The sequence below is a fragment of the Gopherus flavomarginatus genome, chromosome 1, assembly GCF_025201925.1.
Source record: "Gopherus flavomarginatus isolate rGopFla2 chromosome 1, rGopFla2.mat.asm, whole genome shotgun sequence".
Taxonomy (NCBI): domain Eukaryota; kingdom Metazoa; phylum Chordata; order Testudines; family Testudinidae; genus Gopherus; species Gopherus flavomarginatus.
This window is the reverse complement of record NC_066617.1, coordinates 318,075,856-318,098,339: the sequence shown is the minus strand read 5'-3', so window position 1 is coordinate 318,098,339 and position 22,484 is coordinate 318,075,856. Positions and strand designations below refer to the sequence as shown.

General features: G+C 42.9%; 1 protein-coding gene across 6 annotated transcripts in view; it reads left to right on the top strand.

Moving 5' to 3' along the window:
• Positions 1–22,484, top strand: part of LOC127043240 (complement C4-like) — a 117,246-nt gene that overhangs the window by 74,159 nt on the left and 20,603 nt on the right. For 5 of the 6 annotated variants that reach the window (XM_050937110.1, XM_050937111.1, XM_050937107.1 and 2 more), the window contains 11 exons: positions 1,655–1,858; positions 8,595–8,670; positions 10,844–11,000; positions 11,967–12,071; positions 13,861–14,029; positions 14,526–14,692; positions 15,240–15,398; positions 15,959–16,018; positions 16,978–17,071; positions 17,787–17,958; positions 21,118–21,205. In XM_050937110.1, the coding sequence (XP_050793067.1) occupies positions 1,655–1,858; positions 8,595–8,670; positions 10,844–11,000; positions 11,967–12,071; positions 13,861–14,029; positions 14,526–14,692; positions 15,240–15,398; positions 15,959–16,018; positions 16,978–17,071; positions 17,787–17,958; positions 21,118–21,205 (1,451 nt within the window). The remainder of the gene's footprint in view (positions 1–1,654; positions 1,859–8,594; positions 8,671–10,843; positions 11,001–11,966; positions 12,072–13,860; positions 14,030–14,525; positions 14,693–15,239; positions 15,399–15,958; positions 16,019–16,977; positions 17,072–17,786; positions 17,959–21,117; positions 21,206–22,484) is intronic. The other variant, XM_050937109.1, reaches the window with a different exon arrangement.

Sequence of the window (22,484 nt, the reverse complement as noted above, 5' to 3'; positions counted from 1 at the left end):
TCTGGGTGTCAGCTCCATGACACTACCCATCTGTTAGCCACCCAAACAATCTCCTCGGGGCTCTGTCAGTCATAACTTTGCCTTGCGGTTTAACAAGAGGTATACTCCAATACTCAATCATCTTTGAAACGTTCCATTGTAGTATCCAGCTCCTGTCGCTGGACACTCTCAGAAATTGCCAGATTCGCTATCCCCAGTGTACACTGAGAGTCAGTTCCTATATAACATCACAGCACTGAGATAGAGCTACAGTAAAAACAATCATAAGTTTACTATTAAAAGCTAAAATGTAGAGGACAGTGAGTAAGGACAATGGAAACAGGAATGGTTTCATGTAAAACAAAATCATAAAATGCCAAGCTGAGTCTACACTTATCAGTGATTACCTTTCCTATATAATCAAATAGATTCCCCGTTTCTTCCCCCCCTCCCCCCCGCCACACCTGAAAGGTTCAGTCTTATGCAGAGCTAACTGGTTTCTGACAAACCAGGATCCAAGCATTCATGAAGCATCTTCCCACTGCCAGGGGTTTTCCTCAGTGAATGGATAACAAAATGTCTCCTTGCATTCATTTTGTATTCTTCAAAGTTCATTTTTTGCCCCCAGAGACAGCAGAAACCCCTTGTGGTTTAGTCTCCAGTGTCATCCCAACCTCTTGTTGACTTCATGTTTAAATTGGTCTCGCACTGTGTTGGCTTATAATACTTAATGTACATGGGAACCAAGATGGACAGATGAATATATATTCTCACTCCTGCCTGGAAGAAACCTGTTTTTTTCTTTGGTTAGTGACAGACTTTAAAACATAGTTTCAATACATATACACAACATGTTTAAATACCATCTGTACATATATCTCATGAAGACTATGAGGATCAGTATAAGATAAGCCTTTATTAGAGGCCTTACATGACATTCTTTATGGATAAATACTATAAAAATTGTCTGCTAGGTGCAATGAGTTTGTCAAGCCTGCTCAGAGATGCTGATACAGAACACTAAACCATTCGCCAGTTGGCATGGAAGTGTGCTTAGGGTCACAGAACTGCAATTTCAGGGAAAGTCCTGCTCAACCCTGGGCTGGCTTATGCCCAGTCCAGATGGAATTTTCAGGGAATAAACTGAAGATATAACAAATGTCTACTGAGCATGTGCAAACTATGATTTTTCAAAGGCTTATAACTTGGCCAAATTTGGGCTGATTTTTCACCGACATGGCAAAAGGCATATCACTGACACAAAGTCTCCACCACCCCCCTCCGCGCACACACCCCAAATTTCAAGTTACTGCTCCAAAGCCTGGGGAGTGCTAGAACTTCTGAAATAAAAGCTGGTCAGAAATTTTTAACGTTATTCCCTAGCCTTGTTCTTGGAAATAGCTGAACTGTTGTGACTGAAATTAAAAATACATAAATTAATCAGTCTGAGGCAGACACCCAGCATGGAAAAGTTCAACCAAGCAGTTAAAGTTGAGCGAAGTTATAAGCAACTGAAAACAGGATCTTATAATGGGAATTGTTGGGCAACCTTAATAATAGGCAGTGCTACTAGCCCCACCTATAATCAGTTATTTTAGGGTTATGTTTACTCTTATTTTTTACCCTTTCCAATCTTTTAATACAATAATTTTGGTCTGTTTTTTTGCCAATATAGGGGATATAATGGGTGAGTCCATTCAAAACTGTCTCAGTCCAGCTGGAATTGATAAGCTTATCAAAGTGCCCACTGGTTGTGCTGAGCAAACTATGGTGACAATGGCTCCAGCAACGTATGCCATTGAATACCTGGATGCAAGTGAACAGTGGATCAACTTTAAACCTGAACGGAAAGAAGAAGCCCATAACATGATTGCACAAGGTATGTGAAGCCTCTTCCTCCTCCGCCACCCGCCCCCCAAAAGAACAAAACTGTTTTTACTTGTTCTCTCTTTGCATTGTAGACATAGGGATGAGCTTGATTCTAACTAACTTGCAGAACTATTATGGACGTTTAGCAACCAGGCACAAAATCTACACATTTACCTGCCAGGATGATAATGAAAGAACTAATGAAATTCCATACACTTATAAAATCAAAGGCAAAGGTGTAAGCAAATCCACAGCTCTCTGTGAACCGATGAAGATCCAAGTCAATGGAGTTGTGTCAATTTCCACCAGCTGAGGCTCTGACCCAAAGACTCTCTATGGTTAATTAGAATTCTGCAAACCTTTTCTAATATAATTAGGGGCTTCTCTTCCTTTCAACTCCTGTGCACCATGGAACTCCCAGTGATATGAATGCTACTTAGGGCTTCTTGCCGTGAACTAAGTGTTCATGTAAAGTTGGGGTGTAAATCTACTCTGCACTAACCTGCCGTGCACTAAGTGTCCATGTGGACACTGCTGCCACACAGTATCTGCTGGGCCACACATTTACATAAGTATATAGTATGTGGTGTCTTTTAAATTAATTCAATGTGGCTGTAAAAATATCCCCAGCTCTTAAAATTCCTCCAGCTTGTTACTTGTTTTATTGATGATCTGAAGCTACTTTTCCCTGCTTTCGTCTGGTAGCATCATTTGTCACAAGCCCATGAAGAAAGCTACAGCCCTCCATCACTGGATGCCAGTTCTTAGGTAGACTATAACCCCTGCACTCATAGCAGTTCCCTTTGAAGTTTTTACAGGCCATCAAATAAGACTGGGTGTGAAGTAAGACATTGCAAACCTTACTACAGAGTTGTCATTGTGCAACATGCAGAATAGAATCACACCTACAGTTTCTCCCCTTAAATAGCTATTAAAAAAATATTCTCATTATAAGAATTATATGGTGGTGAAACATATTCCTGTTGTGTCTTTATTACAGCAGAGCTTATATATATGATTACCAGCTGTACTTGCTTATAAGCCAAACACACTCTAATATGAATATTGAAATTGATCCATCTATCCAATTATCTTTGAGAGCTCCTAGAGGACAGATGAGGTCCCAGAAGACTTGAGAAGGGCAAACATGGTGCCTATTGTTAAAAAGGGGTGAAATGAGGACACAGGAAATTATAGCATAGTCAGCCTCACTTCGATACCTAGAAAGATACTGGAGCAAATTATTAAACAAGCAATTTGTAAATCTGTGGAGGGTTATAACAAGGTTATAAGGAATAGCCAGCATGGATTAAACAGGAACAAATCATGCCAGGTCAACCTAATTTCCTTCTTTGACAGGCTTACTAGCCTAGTGGATGGGGAGAAGCAGTAGATGTGATGCTTTTAATAAGGCTTTTGACAGTGCTGCATGATAGTCTCATAAGCAAATTAGGGAAAGATGATCTAGATTTAATTACTATAAGGTGGGTGCTCAATTGGTTGAAAGGCCATATTCAAAGAGTAGTTATCGATGGTTTGCTGTCAAACTGGGAGGGCATATCTACTGGGGTCCTGCCGTGGTCAGCCTTGCGTCCGGTACAATTCAGTATTTTCATTAATGATTTGGGTAATGGAGTGGAGAGTGTGCTTATAAAATTTGCAGATGACACCAACCGGGAAGAGTTGCAAGCACTTTGGAGGATAGGATTAGAATTCAGAGTGGAGAATTGGTCTGAATTCAACAAGATGAAATTCAGTAAAAACCAGGACAAAGCACTTAATTTAGGAAGGAAAAATCAGAAAGCACAACGACAAAATGGGGAATAACTGGCTAGACGGTAGTGCTGCTGAAAAGGATCTGGGTATTATAGTGGACTACAAATTGAATATGAGTCAACAATATGATGCAGCTGCAAAAGATGCTAATATCTTTCTGGGATGTATTAACAGGAGTGTTATGTGTAAGACAAAAAAAGTAATTGTCCCACTGTACTCAGCACTAGTGAGGCCTCATCTGGAGTACTGTGTCCAGTTCTGGGTGTCACGCTTCAGGAAAGATGTGGACAAATTAGAAAGTCCAGAGGAGAGCAACAAAAATGAGAAAAGATTTAGAAAACTTGAGCTATGAAGAAAAGTTTTTAAAAATGGTCATGTTTAGTCTTGAAAAAAGTAGACAGAGGGGGGCATGATAACAGACTTCCAATATGTTAAAGGCTGTTATAAAGAAGACAGTAACTAAAGGAGTAGTTAAGCTCTGGAACAGGTTTCCAAGAGAGGTTGTGGAATTCCCCTCATTGGAGGTTTTTAAGAAGTGGTTGGACATGCCCCAGTCAGGGATCACCTAGGTTTACTTGGTTCTGCCACAGTGCAGGGGGCTGGACTTGATGACTTCTTGAGGTCCCTTCGAGCCCGACAGTTCTGTGATTCTATGTCAGCTGACCATAGACACAAGTATATATGAATCTAGTAACACTAGTATGGCTAGTCCTGCCTAGGGATCCAGCCCTTGTGCAGGACATGACACACCTCAGCCAGGTGAAGGTGAGCCAGTGGGGCCATTAACAGCAGTTCCTGCCTGGGGATCCTGGGTGTATTTGAAGGAGGAACTTTCATTCTAAGCCCCAGATTTTTTTTTCAAGTGCTTTTAACTATCCACAGAACTTAGCCTAGGGCTGGAGTTCTTTGTGTTTGTCTCAGCCCAGTTGTGACAATGAAATATGGGAAATACAGGAAGATTCTTCGCAGCAGTTTTCGGGTTACCCACAGGCAGAAAGAAAACTGCTTTTTGCACCTTACCCATAGGCAATTGGACAGTTGTCTGATGGCTGTCAGCTGAAGACTCGCTAACTTCCTGGGGTCTGTGGCAGCTTGAGGGCTCTATACCAGCTAGGAGGCAGAGGCTGGTAGGAAGCAAGGATATCTCAAGACTGCTGGCCAAAATTTTAAACACTATGTGATGATTTTAAGATGCCTCACATTTTGGGCATCTTGCCTGAGACACCTTAAAGAGCCTGGTTTTCAGAAAGTGCTGAGTGCCTGCCCTTTAAAAATGGATCCCTTTCAAAGTACCTTAACATGGGCACCAAAAAATTGGGGTACTTGAAATCACTAGTGTTTTAAAATCTTAGCCCTCTTTTTCATAGACTTCAGTGCCAGAAGCCAATCCATGTGTCCAGCCAGTCATCGTCTTATTCTGCCCCATCTTCTGTTGGCAGATCTCAATTCCTCACTCAGCTTAGGAGCCAACGGTTAACTCAGGATTTGTCTACACAAGCAAACGGGGGTGTAAATCTACCCCCACACTAACCTGCTGCACAATATGCATCCATGTGGACCCTGGTGTGCTTTGATCCTCTCCTATTTAAAGCAGCGTAGGTCAGAAGTGCGCTATGGAACGTTTAGTGCGTGGCAGCAGAGTCCACATGAACGCTTAGTGAGTGGCAGCCTAGCACAGAGTAGATTAACACCCCAGCTTGTGGCAAACTAAGTATTTGTGTAGACCAGGGATGGGCAAACTACAGGCTGCGTCTGGCCCCTCAGACCTTTTAGTCTGACCCTCAAGCTCTTTCTGGGGAGCGGGGTCTGGGGCTTGCCCAGCTCTGAACATGCCGTGGCTACACACTACTCCCAGCAGCAGCAGCATCTCCCTACTCCAACGCCTATGCATAGAGGCATCCAGGGAGCTCCACATGCTTCCTCCGTACAGCTCCCATTGGCAGGGAACCATGGCCAATGGGAGCTGTAAGGGCGGTTCCTGCAGACGGGGCAGCACACAGAGCCATCTGACTGGCGCTGCGCCTCCACGTAGGAGTCAGAGGGGGAACATGCCGCTGCTTCCGGGAGCTTTGAGGGCAGTGCCTGCGGACAGGGGCAGTGCAAAGCGCTGCCTGGCCGTGCCTCCGCATAGGAGTTGGAGCTGCTTCTGGGAGCTGCTTGAGGTAAGTGCCACCCAAAGCCTGCACTCCAGGTCTCTTCCTGTGCTCCAACCCCCCCCTCCCCCTGCCCAGAGCACCCTCCTGCACCCCAAGCCCCTCATCCCCAGTGTTAGAGGGCTTATTCCTTCACCCACTCACTTCCCTGGTCCTTCTCACATAAACAGAGAGCAACAATACCTGAAGTCAGAAAGTGCAAACAATTCAATGTTTATTGGGGTGAACTTCCAGCAAGCACAATTCCAGTTTCCTTCCTCAGTGTCCCCCTTCCCAGCTCTGACACCACAGAGCCTTGCCTGTGTCCTTGTTCCCATACCCATTCCTCCCCCCCCCACCCCTTTAGCAAAACATGATTCCAATTCCCGCACTCCCATTCGCCCCCTTTAGTTCCTGATTGACTGCAGACTATATAGTAAAACTGCTTAGCTATACCTCAACCAATCATTTTACTGAAATTTAATTAACCAATCCTAACATATTGTAACATGATTATCTAACCAATTATATCATAGACTATTAGGGTTGGAAGGGACCTCAGGAGGTCATCTAGTCCAACCCCCTGCTCCAAGCAAGACCAATCCCCAGTTTTTTACCCCAGTTCCCTTAATGGCCCCCTCAGGGATTGAACTCACAACCCTGGGTTTAGTAGGCCAATGCTCAAACCCCTGAGCTATCCCTCCCCCCACCACCTTAATTGGTTTACACCCAACAAAATTATTTATACAGCAGACAGAAACGATCAGAGAACCAGACAGAGATTATACAGACAAAGAATAGGGAAGTGGAGACTACAGTGGTAGAACAATACAGAAATGAGGATTTTACACCCCAGCTATTGATAAATGAGTCTTGACAGACAGGATACTACCAAACTACTTTTTCTTTAAATCTTTTAGGCTCTTCCCTTTCTCTGGAGGTGATAGGTATTATCAGAACAGGATTGTATTCCTAACAGTCCAATAGCACCTTATTTCAATGTGACTAGTTTGGAATGTAAGGATGTGACCATACACTTCCCAGCTTATGGCTGCCTCTGCTGCTTAGCCGAAGGCCTTAGCCTAAGAACAGAGCCTCAGACTGTCACAGTAAGAGAAGGCCCTTACACAGGCAGATAGTGATTTTGATTCTTTCTTTTATACCTCTATAACTAGCTAAGTGCTTAAAAATACACCTACGTTTTTAAAGTATAGGCCTTTGCAGAGAGGCCTGAATATCTATATCCTAACACCCAGCCCAACCCCCGAGTCTACGCCCCCAGCTGGACCCCTCATCCCCTCCTGCATCCCTACCCCAGGCCAGAGCCCCCTCCTGTACTCTGAACTCCTCATTTCTGGCCCCACCTCAGAGCCTGCACTCCCACACAGAGCCTGCACTCGAACCCCCAATTTCATGAGCATTCACTGCCCACCATAAAATTTCTATACCCAGATATGGCCCTCAGGCCAAAAAGTTTGCCCACCTCTGGTGTAGACAAACCCTTCCCTCGCTCCAGTGCCTTTACACTGGGTCAAAGAGCCAGAATAACCCAAAATGCCTCAGATGCAGCAAAGGCTGGCCACATGCTGGGAGATGCTGGAGGTGAGAGGGGTGTCGGGAGGCCTGGATTGTAGCATGTGGGGCTACGGCAATCCAGGCAGTGCTGTGACCCATAGGCAGCCAATGACAGGCTGCCATAACTTACACTGGTCCAAGGGCTGTTTGTGTTACGTCAGGGCCTGCTGAGCATCCCAGAATTGGGAGAGCACGCAAATGATTTAAAGCCACCATATCCACATTCCTCCATGGGCTATGAGTGCTGTGTTGTGCAGCACAGAATCTCACCCATGAAGAGTAATGATAGAAAATACATTTTTGTTTGGCAGTTAGCTGAATGGAGTTCTTTGGCCTTGTGTATATCTGTTACCAAGGGCCTCATCAGAATAATTTGTTCCCACCATCATTGGCTTCTGTGCATCTTAACAATGAATTAGAGTGCAACGCAAACCTAAAGTATGTTAGAATGTGTTGCACGCATCTGACTGGAAAACAGAAACACTTTGAACCTGAGGTGTTTGGTCAGACATTGTTTCATTTTCTTAGTAGTTGTATTTATCTAAAATCCCCCAAGGAAATGTGATGCTATTCTATTAGTGGTGATTAATTATTATTAATAAAACATAGTTCTACTGTGCCTTTTATCAATAGATCAGAAAGAGCTTTACAAGGTTGAGTATCATGCTCACATTAAAGATGGGAAAATGAGGTGCAGAAAAATGAAGTGATCTGTTCAAGTCAATGGCAGAGCTGGGAATGGAGCCTAGATCTCCTGACTTCCAGTTATGTGTACAATCTGCTGGACCTCACAGCCTCTTTTGTGTCTTATTTCAACCCCTTGTGCAGCTGCTTAAGAAAGTGGCAGTACTTGGGGATGGATTTTCAGGGACCCACCAGGCAGAAATTCCTTGGTATCCACAAATGCTTGTAACAGTGATGCCCTTATGCCAATCCAAGTAGACCCATCAAGGCAGGACTTAAACAAAACTCATGCTCCCTTTCCTCTACTTTATTCCAAAGGGCCTGCTGTTGCAATCACACACACACACACACACACACACACACACACACACACACACACACACACACACACACACACACACACACACACACACACACACACACACACACACACACAAACTTTTATGAGGAGCAAACAAAAGTAGTGGAGGGTACTTCCATGTTAATCCAGGTGTAGCATGTAAAGGCCCAAAGTGCATAAATACAAGTCCATGCACAGTAATATTCTTACCCAATATATCTGATTGCTTGTTTATGCAGGTTACACGAGACTTCTTGAATTTCAGAAGGAGGATGGCTCTTATGGAGCATTCAAAACAACTCCCAGCAGTACATGGTAGTGTATGCGTCATAATCTGCCTTAGTTGTTGTTTTATATTCTAAAATGCCAGTGTTGTCACACATAGTGCATCAGAAATTTAGTTCCTGGCTTTTGGGGTCAAATTGTGCCCATATACTTGAGTGCATCTAATATGTACACAGATAAATTAGCTACGTACACAGCATGTGAACATGCACAATAGGTATTTGAAAATATATGGATGCAAGTCTGTGTGCCTAAACTTTGATTCTTTGGCTTTTATGGCCAAATAGTTTTTATTATTAATAAAGTGAGACAACTTTTTTTTCTGAACAACTTTCAGTGAACAGCTAATGGTGATGTAATTACGTGGGCATGTGCGAGCATTGTTTAATAATAAGAGCAGGCACCTGGGCGGACACTTCTATATATGTTTAAAACTGCTTATACTGGCAGGGGTGAAAGTAAAATGAAACACTTACTGGTAAGGGGTCCCGGCTCTGGGCCTCAAATGAAAAAGGCGGGGCCTCAAGCAGAAGGGGCAAGACTGGGGGATCAGCCTCCCCCAGCCAGCCCATCTGCACTGCCTGGCCCACGCCGCCCGGAGTTCCGGTGGCAATTTAAAAGGGCCCAGGGCTCCTGATGGAGGGGGCAAAATGGGCAGCGACGTTAAAGTGCTTTAACATCAGCTGCTTATGAGCTAGTACCAGCTTCTTACAGGTACACCGTACCAACCAGTAGCAGCCCACTTTCACCCCTGTATATTGGTTTAATTTAAACTTATCAGTGCAAGAAGAGTATAAACACAGGGGGTTGTCTGGTATAAATAAAGCAATAGAAATTCACACTGCTAGTTAAACCAATGCAACTTGGTGTGTAAACCAGGCTTCATTGTACATGAGGCTGTCCCTGTCTTTCTCTCTATCTTTTTGTATCTCTATCTCTATCTTTTACACTCATGAAAAACCAGTGTCAGAAGAGAACTGGGCCCAGTGTGGTAGTGAGCAGTGTTGTACCCTAAGGTATGAATTGCACTGAGATTCTTCAGTCTTTCTGAATGCCTTGTAAACCCCGCTACCTCTATATAACGCCACCCGATATAACACGAATTCAGATATAACGCAATAAAGCAGTGCTCCGGACCGGCAGGGCTGCGCACTCCAGTGGATCAAAGCAAGTTCAATATAACATGGCGCACATCCAGACTAACCCGCGGCATCGGCGGGTTAAAATCGATTGCTCGGGGATCGATATATCGCGTCTAGTCTGGACGCAATGTATCGATCCCCGAGCGCGCTTACATCGATTCCGGAACTCCATCAACCCGAACGGAGTTCCGGAATCGACACGGAGAGCCGCGGACATCGATGCCGCGCCGTCCAGACGGGTGAGTACCTCGATTTTAGAAATTCGACTTCAGCTACGTTATTCCCGTAGCTGAAGTTGCGTATCTAAAATCTATTTTAATACCTAGTCTGGACGTGGCCATGGTTTCACCTATAACGCGGTAAGATTTTTTGGCTCATGAGGACAGCGTTATATCGAGGTAGAGGTGTATCTTTCGGCATTGCCCTATAACTACCACTGACTGGTCAACGTTATACATAGCAGTAGCTTGTGCAAAATTGTATCAGAATCTTCTGACGTACTAATTAGGACTGTCAATTAATTGCAGTTAACTCACACAATAAACTCAAAAAAATTAATCACGATGAATCCAGTTTTAATCACAATAGAATTACTGCTGGAGCCCTGGCACATAAATACCTAGCAATGCCAGCTGCAACAGTGCCATGTGAACACCTCTTCTCATTTTCAGGTGACCTTGTAAATAAGAAGAGGGCACATTATCTCTTGCAAATGTAAACAAACTTTTTTGTCTGAGCGATTGGCTGAACAAGAAGTAGGAGTGAGTGGACTTGCAGGCTCTAAAGTTTTACATTGTTTTATTTTTGAGTGCACTGTAGACTTTGTATTTTGTGTTGTAATTGAAATCAACATATTTGAAAATATAGAAAACATCCAAAAATATTTAAATAATTGGTATTCTATTATTGTTTAACAGAGCAATTAACCGTGATTAATTTTGTAATTGCTTGATTAATCATGATTAATTTTTTTAATTGCTTGACAACCCTAGTACTAATTCGTGTTAGCAAACCACAAATATCAATGAGTTTAGAAAATGAAACCAGTTTCTTTTATACAGGCTGACTGCATTCATTGCTAAAGTGCTCACAAGGTGCAGAAAATACATCAGTGTCGAAGACCGTTACATACACAAAGCTGTTTCCTACTTGCTTGGACAACAGCAGGCGGATGGCTCATTCCATGACCCTCATCCGGTGATGGACAGACTTATGCAGGTTGGTCACTGAAAATGATAAGAACCTGTTCCCATACAGGCCAGATTCTCAAATTCTGTAAATCGGTGTCACTCTATTGAAATCATTGGGACTATACCAGCTGATGATGTGGCTATTTGTTTTGTTTTGTTTTGTTTCCCCCTGATTCTGGACTTTTATCTTTTGCTTCCCATATAATTGTGTGTGGGGAGGGAAAAATCAACAGCTCTTGCAGGAAAATATTTTTAACTCTTTAAAAGGATGAGTATTTGAGGCAGACTGGGGAGGAATTAAGACTTTTTCTAAAGGCAGAAGGTGCAGAAAAAAAACCGCAAAATGAGTCAAAACGCCTCACAGTGAGAGACTCAAGGAACTCAATCAGTTCAGTTTATTAAGAAGATAAAGTAGTGATTCAATTACAGTGTATAAGTACCTTCATCAGGAGAAGATACTAGGTACTAAAGGGCTCTATAATCTAGCAGAAAAAGATATAAAAAGAACCAGTGGCTGCAAGCTGAAGCCAGACAAATTCAAATTAGGGATACAGCACACATTTTTAACCAGGACTGTGATAAACCATTGAGACAAACTACCAAGGGAAGTGGTGGATTCTCATCTTTTGATGTCCTCACATCAAGACAGGATGCCTTCCTGGAAGCTGTGCTTTAGACAAGTTATTGGGCTCAGTATAGGAGTAATTGGGGAACATGTAAAGGCCTGTGTTATAGAAGGTTAGAGTAGAGGATCCAATCGTCTTTTTTTACTTTAAAAGCTATGAATCTATGAATGAAAAAAAATACTTATACAATAGAAAAAGAAAGTGTGGCTGGGAGAATGGAGAAGGATGTTAGGGTGGGTGTATTAGCAACAAAAGCGTGACCGTGTGGTGGTGGTGATTTTTCATACAAAGAAATAAAATTAGATTTGCTCAATTTAATAATAAAACAAATGTATGCTTTAGAAGCTTTCCCATGATTAACCTTCTAGGGTGGAGTTGGGAAAGCTGAAGAACATTTGGCTTTGACAGCCTTTATAACCATCGCTATGCAAGAGGCCTTGACGGCTTTCGATGAATCTAAGTCTTCTGAGGTGGTAAGAAGCCTGCTTTTCTTTTCTCCTTATATCTTTCATTCTCTTTTTATGTGCATTTGTTTTGTGCTGGCATGTGTACTGTGCTCGGTTTAGCGGCATAGAAATTCCTGAGCATGTCCTGGGCCTCATCTTCACTATTGAGGCTGTATTTCCACTGTGGCACCACCCTTACACTTATTGGACCAGATTCAACTCAAATTTCTGTTGGGAGAAATACAGTCACAGCACCCCAGTGGCCACAAGTCTGCTGGGCTGGTGCAGTGCAAAACAACCACAACCTTTCCTCCACTGTGGGGAGACTGCAGATCCCCAAAAGCACATAGTGCAGGCCAATGTGACTGGAGGACACATTGATTCAATGCATCCCCTTGGCTGCCTCTAGTAGCAAGTTTCTTTGAAGCCCCTAGCAGATTTTAAAGCTACCCTCCCACAGGTCAGAGCCAGAGGGAAGGTAAGTGACAGCATCAGTACTTGCTCTCATTGGGGTGAATCCTTTCTATAGTGCAAGAGGAACAGTGGGCCCAGGGAAATGTGATTTTACACCAGTTGGGGGAACCAGGCCATTGTCAGTGGTGTGCTTATGATACTTTGCTTTTCTATAGCTCCTTTCATAGGAAGATCTCACATTTAAATGAATTAGTCCTCACAATGCCCCTGTGAGGATGGAAGTGCTGTTATCCATTAAACAGATGGGTAAACTTGGAAGCCAGCACTATAAATACTGTTACAAAATGAAGCCAGGACTAAAAGCCATGTCCTTTGAGCTTCAAACACAATAATTATTCTGTAATCCATGGTCAGGTAATAAAATCATGGTTCTAGGTAGAAGCAGGAACAGAGGAATATAGTAATAGCCAGACTGAACAGTGGCCAGCACTAGATGCTTCAGTGGAAGGTGAACGAAACCTCCTAACTCTAATAATTAGAGACTGGCTTAACCCTTGAATCATAAATTTTACTCTCTTTCCCACAGCCTATGTTAGAATCAACCTCTGTGTAGTCTTGTTATCCATATTGACGGCCAATCCCTTTTTTAATCTTGCTATGTTTTTGGCTACAGTGATATACTGTAGCAATGAATTCCACAGTTTAATTTGGCATTATGTGAAAATGTATTTCTTTTCATTTGTCTTGAATTTGACCCTAGTGATAATAAATAATTAATAATAATTAATAGCCCCAGATCCTGAAGTCCCTATTCAGGCAAACTCCCACTTTTGTCTGAGAAAGGACTATGTAAAAATTGAGTAATAAACTCAGGATTTGGCCAAACAATGCTGTTTAGCACTTATCCGGCACTTTATAAATTCAGTGCATTGGACAAATATTCATCTTGAAGTATCTTGTTATTGCACATATTACTGCCTGCATCGTCTTCGAAGCCTTCCTCTCCCAGAAAATTAGGATCTGGTGCCACAACCATTGCAATCAGATGCTAAAGGTGCCTCCTCTTCTCCTCCAGAAATCAGCTGTATGTAGCAGGGAGTCTCTGATGAGAATTTTGTACTCCTTGTAAATGGAGCAATTGCAACTCAAATAGCCCATCTATTTTAGCATAGGCCAGCTAGTGCTCATATCAGAAATCATTTTATTCCCTGCCAAAATCTTCAACAAATATAATTGTTTTGCATTATTCTTAACCACAGTTATTAGGGTCACCTCACTCCCATTCAATTTAATTTAGAAATAGCTGCATTGTGTTGTTATAATTCATTGGAACTCAGATCAGTGTTACCTTTTGCATTGGTTTTGTACCACCCTCCAAACTGATCCATATTTATTTCCACAGAAACGAGGCATTGAGAAAGCTGTCACTTACGTGCATCGAGAACTCTCACCTCAGCTGAACTTCTACTCAGTTGCAATCTCTGCCTATGCTCTGGCTCTTGTGAAACACAATAGCTCAGAAGCCAAACGAGCAGAACAGATTTTAAGAGAAATTTCTACACTCGATGCAGGTACTAATAATTATTCTTACATGATGATTTGATTTATAAAGCACTCTTCCCAGCCAAAGTCCTTGTGTGCTGTTGCAACATAATTAAAAACAAGATCAGGTGCAATAAGGCCAATGTGATTAAATGTAGGTTATATGCAGATTATTAATTCTAGACCTATTGGAATAATAATTCTACCTTTAAGCTATCTCCAGAAACAATCTTAGCACAGCACTGAGTTGGCATTGCATACCTTAGGATCAGTACTCTATAACAACTGGGTCAGTACATTGTGATCAATGCACTATAATGGCTGGGATAAGTCAAAACTCTGTTTGGAAGCTGGTTTTTAATAACCTTTGCTTCCTGTATTGTCAGAGTGGTGGTGGCTTTCTTTCTTGGGTGGAATCATTACTATGAAATAAATTACCTATATTTTTCTAAATTGAGCTAAATTGAAGCAATTTTTGGAAAATACCTTCCCCGGATTGATTCAAGGACTAAGTTATTGTTTCAGCAATGCAACAGCGCTACTGGGGAAATGGTGAAGATGCAGTTTCTGTAGAAGCTACCGCTTACGCATTACTTCAGACATTATGCCAGAAGGATATCAAGTATGCAGAACCTATTGCTACATGGTTAATAGAAAAAAGGAAATATGGTGGTGGATACTGTTCTACACAGGTATCTGGCTTTCAGGCTCAATGGAATGTGTGGGGGGAAAGTACTGTAAAATACCCTTATAAACTCTTCCAATAAATATGGAAAGATAAATATTTTTATGGGTCCAACCAGGCAGTCTTTTACAGCAGTTCAGGATCATAATGTTATGGGGTGAAACTGGATTTTCCATTGGTAGAAAGTTGCTTATTTTGATTGAAGCCCACAGTCCTGAGGTCCTTAAGTAAACGCCTGAGAATTTGGCCCTCAGAAAAAAACAATATGGATTAGTGAGGGTTCCATGACTTCAATGGAGCTACGAAGATTTATACCCACTGGAGATCTGATCCAAAATGTTGATAGAAGAATATGGAAAATAAGATGAATGGATTGAGGTGGATGAGCGGACATGTGGAGACTTCAAAGAGAGAACCTCAAAGGAAAAGAGATCTAAAAAGGAGACATCTGAATGAGGAGTTACTTACAAGGAGAGGCATGTGACTAAAGCACTTTGCTATTGCTGAAAGACTCCAGTGTGGCTGGTATTCATTTGTGTTTCAATCTCACACAGGATACAGTGGTGGCCCTGGAAGCTTTGTCACAGTATAGCATACAGACTATAGAAAGCGATCCCACCATTCTGAATCTTGCATTAAACCTACCTGGAAGGCACAAAAAGCACTATTTTAACCTGAACAGTAACAATGTCCAGATTCAGGAAGAACTACAGGTACTCAACCCTTTATTGTTCTAAATTGTGATATTTCCTAGTTTGAGAACAGAAGGAATGTCTTCATTTCTCAGCAACCTTGATGTACTTTGGTTGCAGCCATTTTTCTGTGTAATAATAATATTTAACACTTATAGGCACCTTTCTGCCTCTTCCAGATGTTCAGATTGCTGCTTTCCCTCCAATGGGAAGGACCACTGCAGTCATCTGTCCATTCAGGGTCATCTTAGGGGAGGGAAGAGGCAAGATATGTCCTTTGCTCTGACCCACAATGCAATGGGGCCTGGAAAAATGATCCCTACTCCTGCTGCAGGGATCACTTTAGTGAGGTAGGAGAAGACATGCCCCATAGTTCCTTGAATGACAGTTAGGGAACTGTTACAACCCTGCACTAGGGTAGGGGAACCCCTATTGTCCCTCGCTCATGGCAAACAGGCAATACCTTCTAACATGGTTGCCCAGATTCCAGACAACAAGCAAGACTCTCAGGAATCACAGTAAAAAGACAACGTGAATAGTGGCCAAAGTGTTAAATGTCTGCTGTTTGGTTTGGTTTGCAGTTTGACCTCGGAAGCAAAGTTGAAGTGACGGTAAAGGGCCAAGGAAATGGGACACTGAGTGTAAGATGGAGCTTGAAAACTTATAAGTTTCATTTTATTTTTCTCTTTCAAAAAGAAAACGGTACTAATTCACATCTGTAGGGGCCTGCCCTGCCATCACTTCCAATTACACACAGTGCAGGAAGGAACCTCAGGCAGCATCACCCCTTCTCAGATCCTGCCGAACAGTAACTAAGCAAAGCAATCACTACCCCATACTGCCTAAGACCCTGTCCTTATGCATCTCTGCTCTCCCCCAAATCCCTGGCAAATAGATGCAGAGAGCCCTGAAGGTCACAGATTTTGTCTGTTTTGGACCCGGCTACAGGGAAAAATTCCAAAGTCTATGGAGCCTCATGGAGAACTGCCTATTAGTTATTAATTACACTTAAATTACTTCAGTTTGCGCACCTCCACTGAGTGCTGTTGGTAGGGGACGAGGAGGGGGTGTTTGAAGTGGGTATAGGGTGACCAGATGTCCTGATTTTATAGGGATAGTCCTGATTTTTGGGTCTTTTTCTTATATAGGCTCCTATTACCCCCCACCCCCATTCTGATTTTTCACATTTGCTGTCGGATCACCCTAAGTGGGTAGGTCCCAGGCCATTTAGGTCTTTGAATATTGCTCATCAGTCTGTCATTGTTGTATCCACTACAGTCATCAGGAGATAAACTGTACCTATAACTACATTATGAGCTATGGGTGTGATTCCCCTGCTCATGCACACAGACTCGTGATAGTTCTCATTGAGCTATCACAAGTAGGGTAGCTGCTATAGCACTGGTAGCTGCATCGGAGGCATGGCTGAGTCATACCAAGTACAAACCTGCCTAAAACTAGTTTCTATGGAATCTCTCTCACTCTCCCTGATCAAATGTAACTTCCAGTATGTGCAGAATCAGATGAATTGCTGCAGACCTGTTTGGTTAAATTCTTTGTTATTTAAAGGAGCTTTTAGGATGTTCTCTTTTTTTTTCAGATACAAAAAATATATTATTCTGTTGAAATGGAGAACACCACATGTAATGACTTGATTCTGGAAGTTGAAATGGAAGGGAACGTCAAATATTCAAGTAAGTGAAAAGAAAACAGAGCAACTGTTTTTAATGATGGCAAATTTGGCTAAACCTTGATAGTATCCTATGACTTTTTAGCTGATTAGATTGGGAAAAAAGAAAGGTATCTACTATAGTGCCTTCAGGACAATTTGTATTTTTATTACATGTAGTAATATTTTAAGAATTGTTTTATAAGATCCCAGTTGACTTTTTGGAGGGTGCTTAATAAATATACTTATGTTATTATTATTAGTTATTACTAGAGAGCAAGGGTGGCCTTCTTGGCCAAATGACTTAATATCTCTGTGTATCATGGTTCCCGCCCAAAAAGAGTTAACATTTCCTGTGTCTGTCTTTTAGCTATTTATTATACTGAAGTCACTTCAGTTGGAGCACCTCCACTGAGTGCTGTCTGTCTTTTTTCCTTAGATTGTTAGCTCTTTGGGGCAGGAATTGTCTTTGTGCATTTACAGATGGGGCCCCAATCTCAGCTGGGACTTCTAGGTGCTACTCTCATACAAATTAAAAATAATGCTGATTATTGCAGGCATTTATTTGAAGCTTCAATTTCAAAGACACATGAGATAATGAGACTGAGGAAAGTGAAGTTTATAAAAGCAGTGGAGGTGGCAGGAGTCAGCACGGATCCCTCACAAAGTGCAAAAAGGAGAGCAATCAGCAAGCTTTTCATCTCAGTCTGACAGGGTCTGATTGTGTCTAACACCTCCAGGTGCTCTGGATGCTGAGGAAGAGGACTATGATTATGGGGAGGACCATGCGACAGAAACCAGAAGAGATGAGCCCATGAGCCAGATAGAATGGTTTGACATCCGCAGTAGAAGGAAGAGAGAGGTGCCTGTTCCCGGTAAAACAGAATCATTACGTTACAAAGTCTGCGTCAGGTAGGTTCAGGACTAGGTTAACTCTATTAGTGAGATTACACTCTTTTGGTTAGGAAGTCTTGGTCTTATACATCTTTCTGCCATTTGTTGTCTTTCTGGAAGCACACGTTCAAATCCCGGCATGGTGGCTCAGCTCTTTGTCTTCCAAGACAGTAAAGCTGATTTCCATGCAGTGTATGGGGTATGAGCCATTCACACCAGATCTTAAGCACCAACCTCCTGTCTGCTCTGCATAACATTAAAGAATAGTTTGTCTGTCTGTCTGTTTGTTTTAATGTAAGATTTTGCCCCAGTGTTCTTGGTCAAAAATTAACTCATCCCTTATATCCCCATAGTTGTATTGTATGCCAACTATTCACCTGGCTGCTGCCCTCCACCCCAGAGGTGGTTGCACTTAAGCATATATAAACAACAGAAACTCAATAAACGACACCAAAGAGAAGAGGAACCTCAGTGGGATTAGTGTAGTTGGTGTGTGCCCTGTGTGAGTAACCTCCCTCTCCCTGTGGATGTCACACATTCTCCTCTACTCCCTCGCACTCATTAATGCCCTGGAAAAGAACTAGTCTATTTACTATTGGCTGGCGGGGCTTCTCCAAAGATAGACCGTGTTCTCATGCTGTTGTGTGAAGAGCAGAGGGGAAGGTCTGGCTCTCAGTGCCCCTGGCTCTTTTGGAACCATGGGAATGAAGAGAAACTGGTAGTTGTGTAGTAGAGGCACTGGAGCCCAATGGGTGAGAAGGGCCTTTATTAAGGCTGCTGTTTCACTCCCCTCCTGTTTAATGGTGGCTTTTAAGCAATGGCAGCTCAGAGTTTTAGGCAGGACTTTGTAACTTGCTTTTGTTCTGTAGCTATAATGAATGAAGAAGATGGCTCCTACCATCCTAGTTTTCAGAGAAGGGATGTCTTGTTGTTTGCTAATCCAAAAGCAGGAAAGGGCAGAGCTGGCAGAACATAGTGCCCTATACAGAATAGGGTTGCAGCAGCCATTTTGCTTGCTCCCACTGTGGATTAGCAAACAACAAGACATCCCCTCTTTGAAAACTAGGATGGTAGTAGCCATCTTCTTTACTCACTATGGCTACAGAGATGACAGCATCTCTCCAAAAAGCAGTGCAACATTATGAATGGGACAGCTGGGGTAGGTACCTTTATACCCATTGCTTGGGGTGGCACTTTCCAAGGGGTGGCACTCCACCTCCCCTCTTCCCCCCCCACACACACCTTTTTTTTTTTTTTGCTTGGGGCAGCAGAAAGCCAGAGCTGGCCCTGGCCAGAGCCCTGCCTCTGGAGAGCCAGAGCATCGTCCCCTGGAGCCAAGCCCGGGCTGCAGTGGCGAGAGGGGTTCCCAGAGTGTGAGAGGAGCTGGGGAGGGAGGGAAGCAGGGCCCGAGATGCAGGGAGGGAGAAGGGGTCCTGCTGCTGCCACTGCTGCTGCCCTGAGTCTCCCAAGGGCGGCACAGTGTTTCCCCGCCTGTGTGGGCTGTGCAGAGCGCCACCGTTCTGGGCAGTGGGTGCGGATCCCAGCTCATGCGCTGATGAGGTGAGTGTCTGGGCAGCCCAAGCTGCCAGGGAGCTGCCACCGCCCCCTCCTACCCCCAGACCCAGCCTGCCGTGCACCTTCCCCGCCTCTGCCCCGCACTGCCTGCCCCAGGCCCCCACAGCGCCAGGGGCAGGGAGAGGCAGAGCTTGGCTCCGAGTGGGGCAGTGGGGAATACTGCCCCGCCGGGGGACCCCCACAGCTCGGGCACCTGGGGATCAGTGTCCATCCTCTCAGCTCTGCCTGCACGAGGCTGGGAAAGCAGCTGTCAGCGCCTGCCCCTCTCAGCCCTTGCACCCCCCATCCTGCTCTCAGCCTCTTCATTTGTACCTCCTCCATCTCTCCTTCGCTGCACCCCTTCCCTTTGTACTCTCCCTTCACCTGCACCTCTCCCCTTGTACCCTCCCTTAGCCCTCTCCTCCCGCACCTCTCCCTTCCCCTGCACCTCTTCTCCTGCAACCCTCCTCATACCCGCTCTCCTTCTCCACCCTCCTCCGCGAGTACAGCACACCCTGCTTCTCTGCCAGTGTAGAGCCCCCAACACCCCCACACCCGCTCCTCTGCCTGAACCCTCTTTACTAGATCCTCATCCCTTTCCGGGTTCAAGTTTGAGGGTTAGTCCCTATGCCTTCCATGTGCATTTGGAGTACTAAAGCTGGGCTTGCAGGGGATGGGGGGTGAGATTTATACTAAAGTGAAATAAAAATAGGAGAAACGGTTTGATCCGCACTGCAAGTGTAAACAGGGATTGCTGTGGTGAACAAGGAGGTTGTGATTTTGGGTGGGGGAGAGCCCAGAACTTGGGCAGCAGGGGGTGTGGTGGGGGAGGACACTGGTGGGGAGGGGAGAGCCCAGGACTGGGATGGGAGGCAGCCAAAAAATTTTTTGCTTGGGGCAGCAAAAAACCTAGAGCCGGCCCTGCCCTGAACTGTGTTACAGTGCACTGCACACTTGCAATCCAGTGTGGATTTAAGGGGTTGTGGTTTACCACAGCATGAATTATCGAAGAGCCACTGACATTTGTAAAACACATTGTAACAGCTTCTGATGAGAGGCACCATGTAAATGTAACATAAAGTCATCATCTCCGGCTTCTTGGAGATGGCTCAACAAAAATAATCCAACTCTGAAGAATTTGGGAACGGAGAGGAATTAAAGTGCATTAGAAAAGCACAAAAGACAGTTGCATATTTAGGAATTTAGTCTCTAGACATAAATTTTAGCTATTTACTTGCCTAGGTAGATAAGTTTAAATAAATGGCTTTTAGGAAAGCTTTGGATTGTGCTCATTGGCAATAGGAATCAGAATCTGTTTCATCATCACCAGGCAGGAATGGCCAGGCTCTTCAGAAGTCCCTCTTTGTAACAAAATGTAAATGTACAATGTAGAGAGACATGATGGGGGAGGTAATATCTTTTATTGGACCAACTTCCATTAGTGAGAGAGACAAGGTTACACAGAAAGCTTGTCTCTCTCTCTCTCATCAATGGAATTTGGTCCAATAGAAGATATTACCTTACTCACTTAGTGTTTCTAATGTCCTGGGACTGACATAGCGACAGCAACACTGCATATGTTGTACAATGTAAGCATTTACTAACAGTAATTTTCCCTAAAAGATCCGCAGGTCCCAATATACCGAAGATGTCTCTAGTTGATCTCTCACTTTTAAGTGGCTTGGAACCTGACACAGCTGAACTTGAACAGGTGAGGAGCATTTCTTTCATTGACATCTGTAATTTAATTTATTATTTTTGCGCTGCTCTTTGGAAGTCTTTATTTATCACAAGAGGTGGTTTTTAGCCCCAGGTATCTCAAAAGTTTGCAGAATAATTAACAGGAAACTGAGAATCAGGACAGACATTTTCATTATGGAAAGAGGACTGTCGATCAATCACAGTTAATTCACGCGAAAAACTAAAAAATTAATCATGATAAAAAAAATTGTGTATTGTTAATACAATTCAATTGACATTCATTAACTATTTTTGATGTTTTTCTACATTTTTAAATATGTTGATTTAAATTATAACACAGAATACAAAGTGTACAGTTCTCACTTTAAATTATTATTTTTGATAAGAAGAAGCAGGCAGCAGTATCTCCCATAAATGTAAACAAACTTGTTTGTCTTAGCGACTGGCTGAACAAGAAGTAGGACTGAGTGGACTTGTAGGCTCTAAAGTTTTACTTTGTTTTGTTTTGAGTGCAGTTATGTAACAAAAAAAAAATCTGCATTTGTAAGTTACAAATTCATAAAGAGATTGCACTACGGTACTTGTATGAGGTGAACTGAAAAATACTATTTCTTTTGTTTATCATTTTTACAGTGCAAATATTTGAAATAAAAAATAATATAAAGTGAGCACTGTACACTTTGTAGTCTGTTGTAATAGAAATCAATATATTTAGAAATGTAGAAAAACATCCAAAATATTTAATAAATATCAATTGATATTCTATTGCTTAACAGTGTGATTAATACAATTAATTTTTTTAATCACAATTAATATTTTTGAGTTATTGTGTGAGTTAGCTGCAATTAGCTGACAGCCCTAGACACATGAGCTGCGAATTGCACCACTAGCTCACATAGTGTAAACATACCGTTAGTTAGGGATTGATTGTTTTTGTTGATAGGTGGCTTGTTTGATGACTACTGGATTTGTTCTACTAGACTTTTCTTTTTTTTTTTAAATAGTCCCTGGCTGGATATGGTGTTTGGCTGCTTGAGTCAACTCAAATCTTAATATTTTGTATTCTTTTGTCTTATGACCATTAGATGCTCACAATGTGCCCTTCATAAATGGATTAAATAAATAAAATACAATCAAAATGAGCAAACAGGCCCTCCATATACTCATTCAGAAAATAGCCTAGGTCCTCCACCACATAAAGGAACAGCAGACCAAGGAACTGTTCATTCTGAGGAAGAATCAACCAGTCCAGTACAATACACAGCTAGGCAGTTTAAGACAGCCAGCAG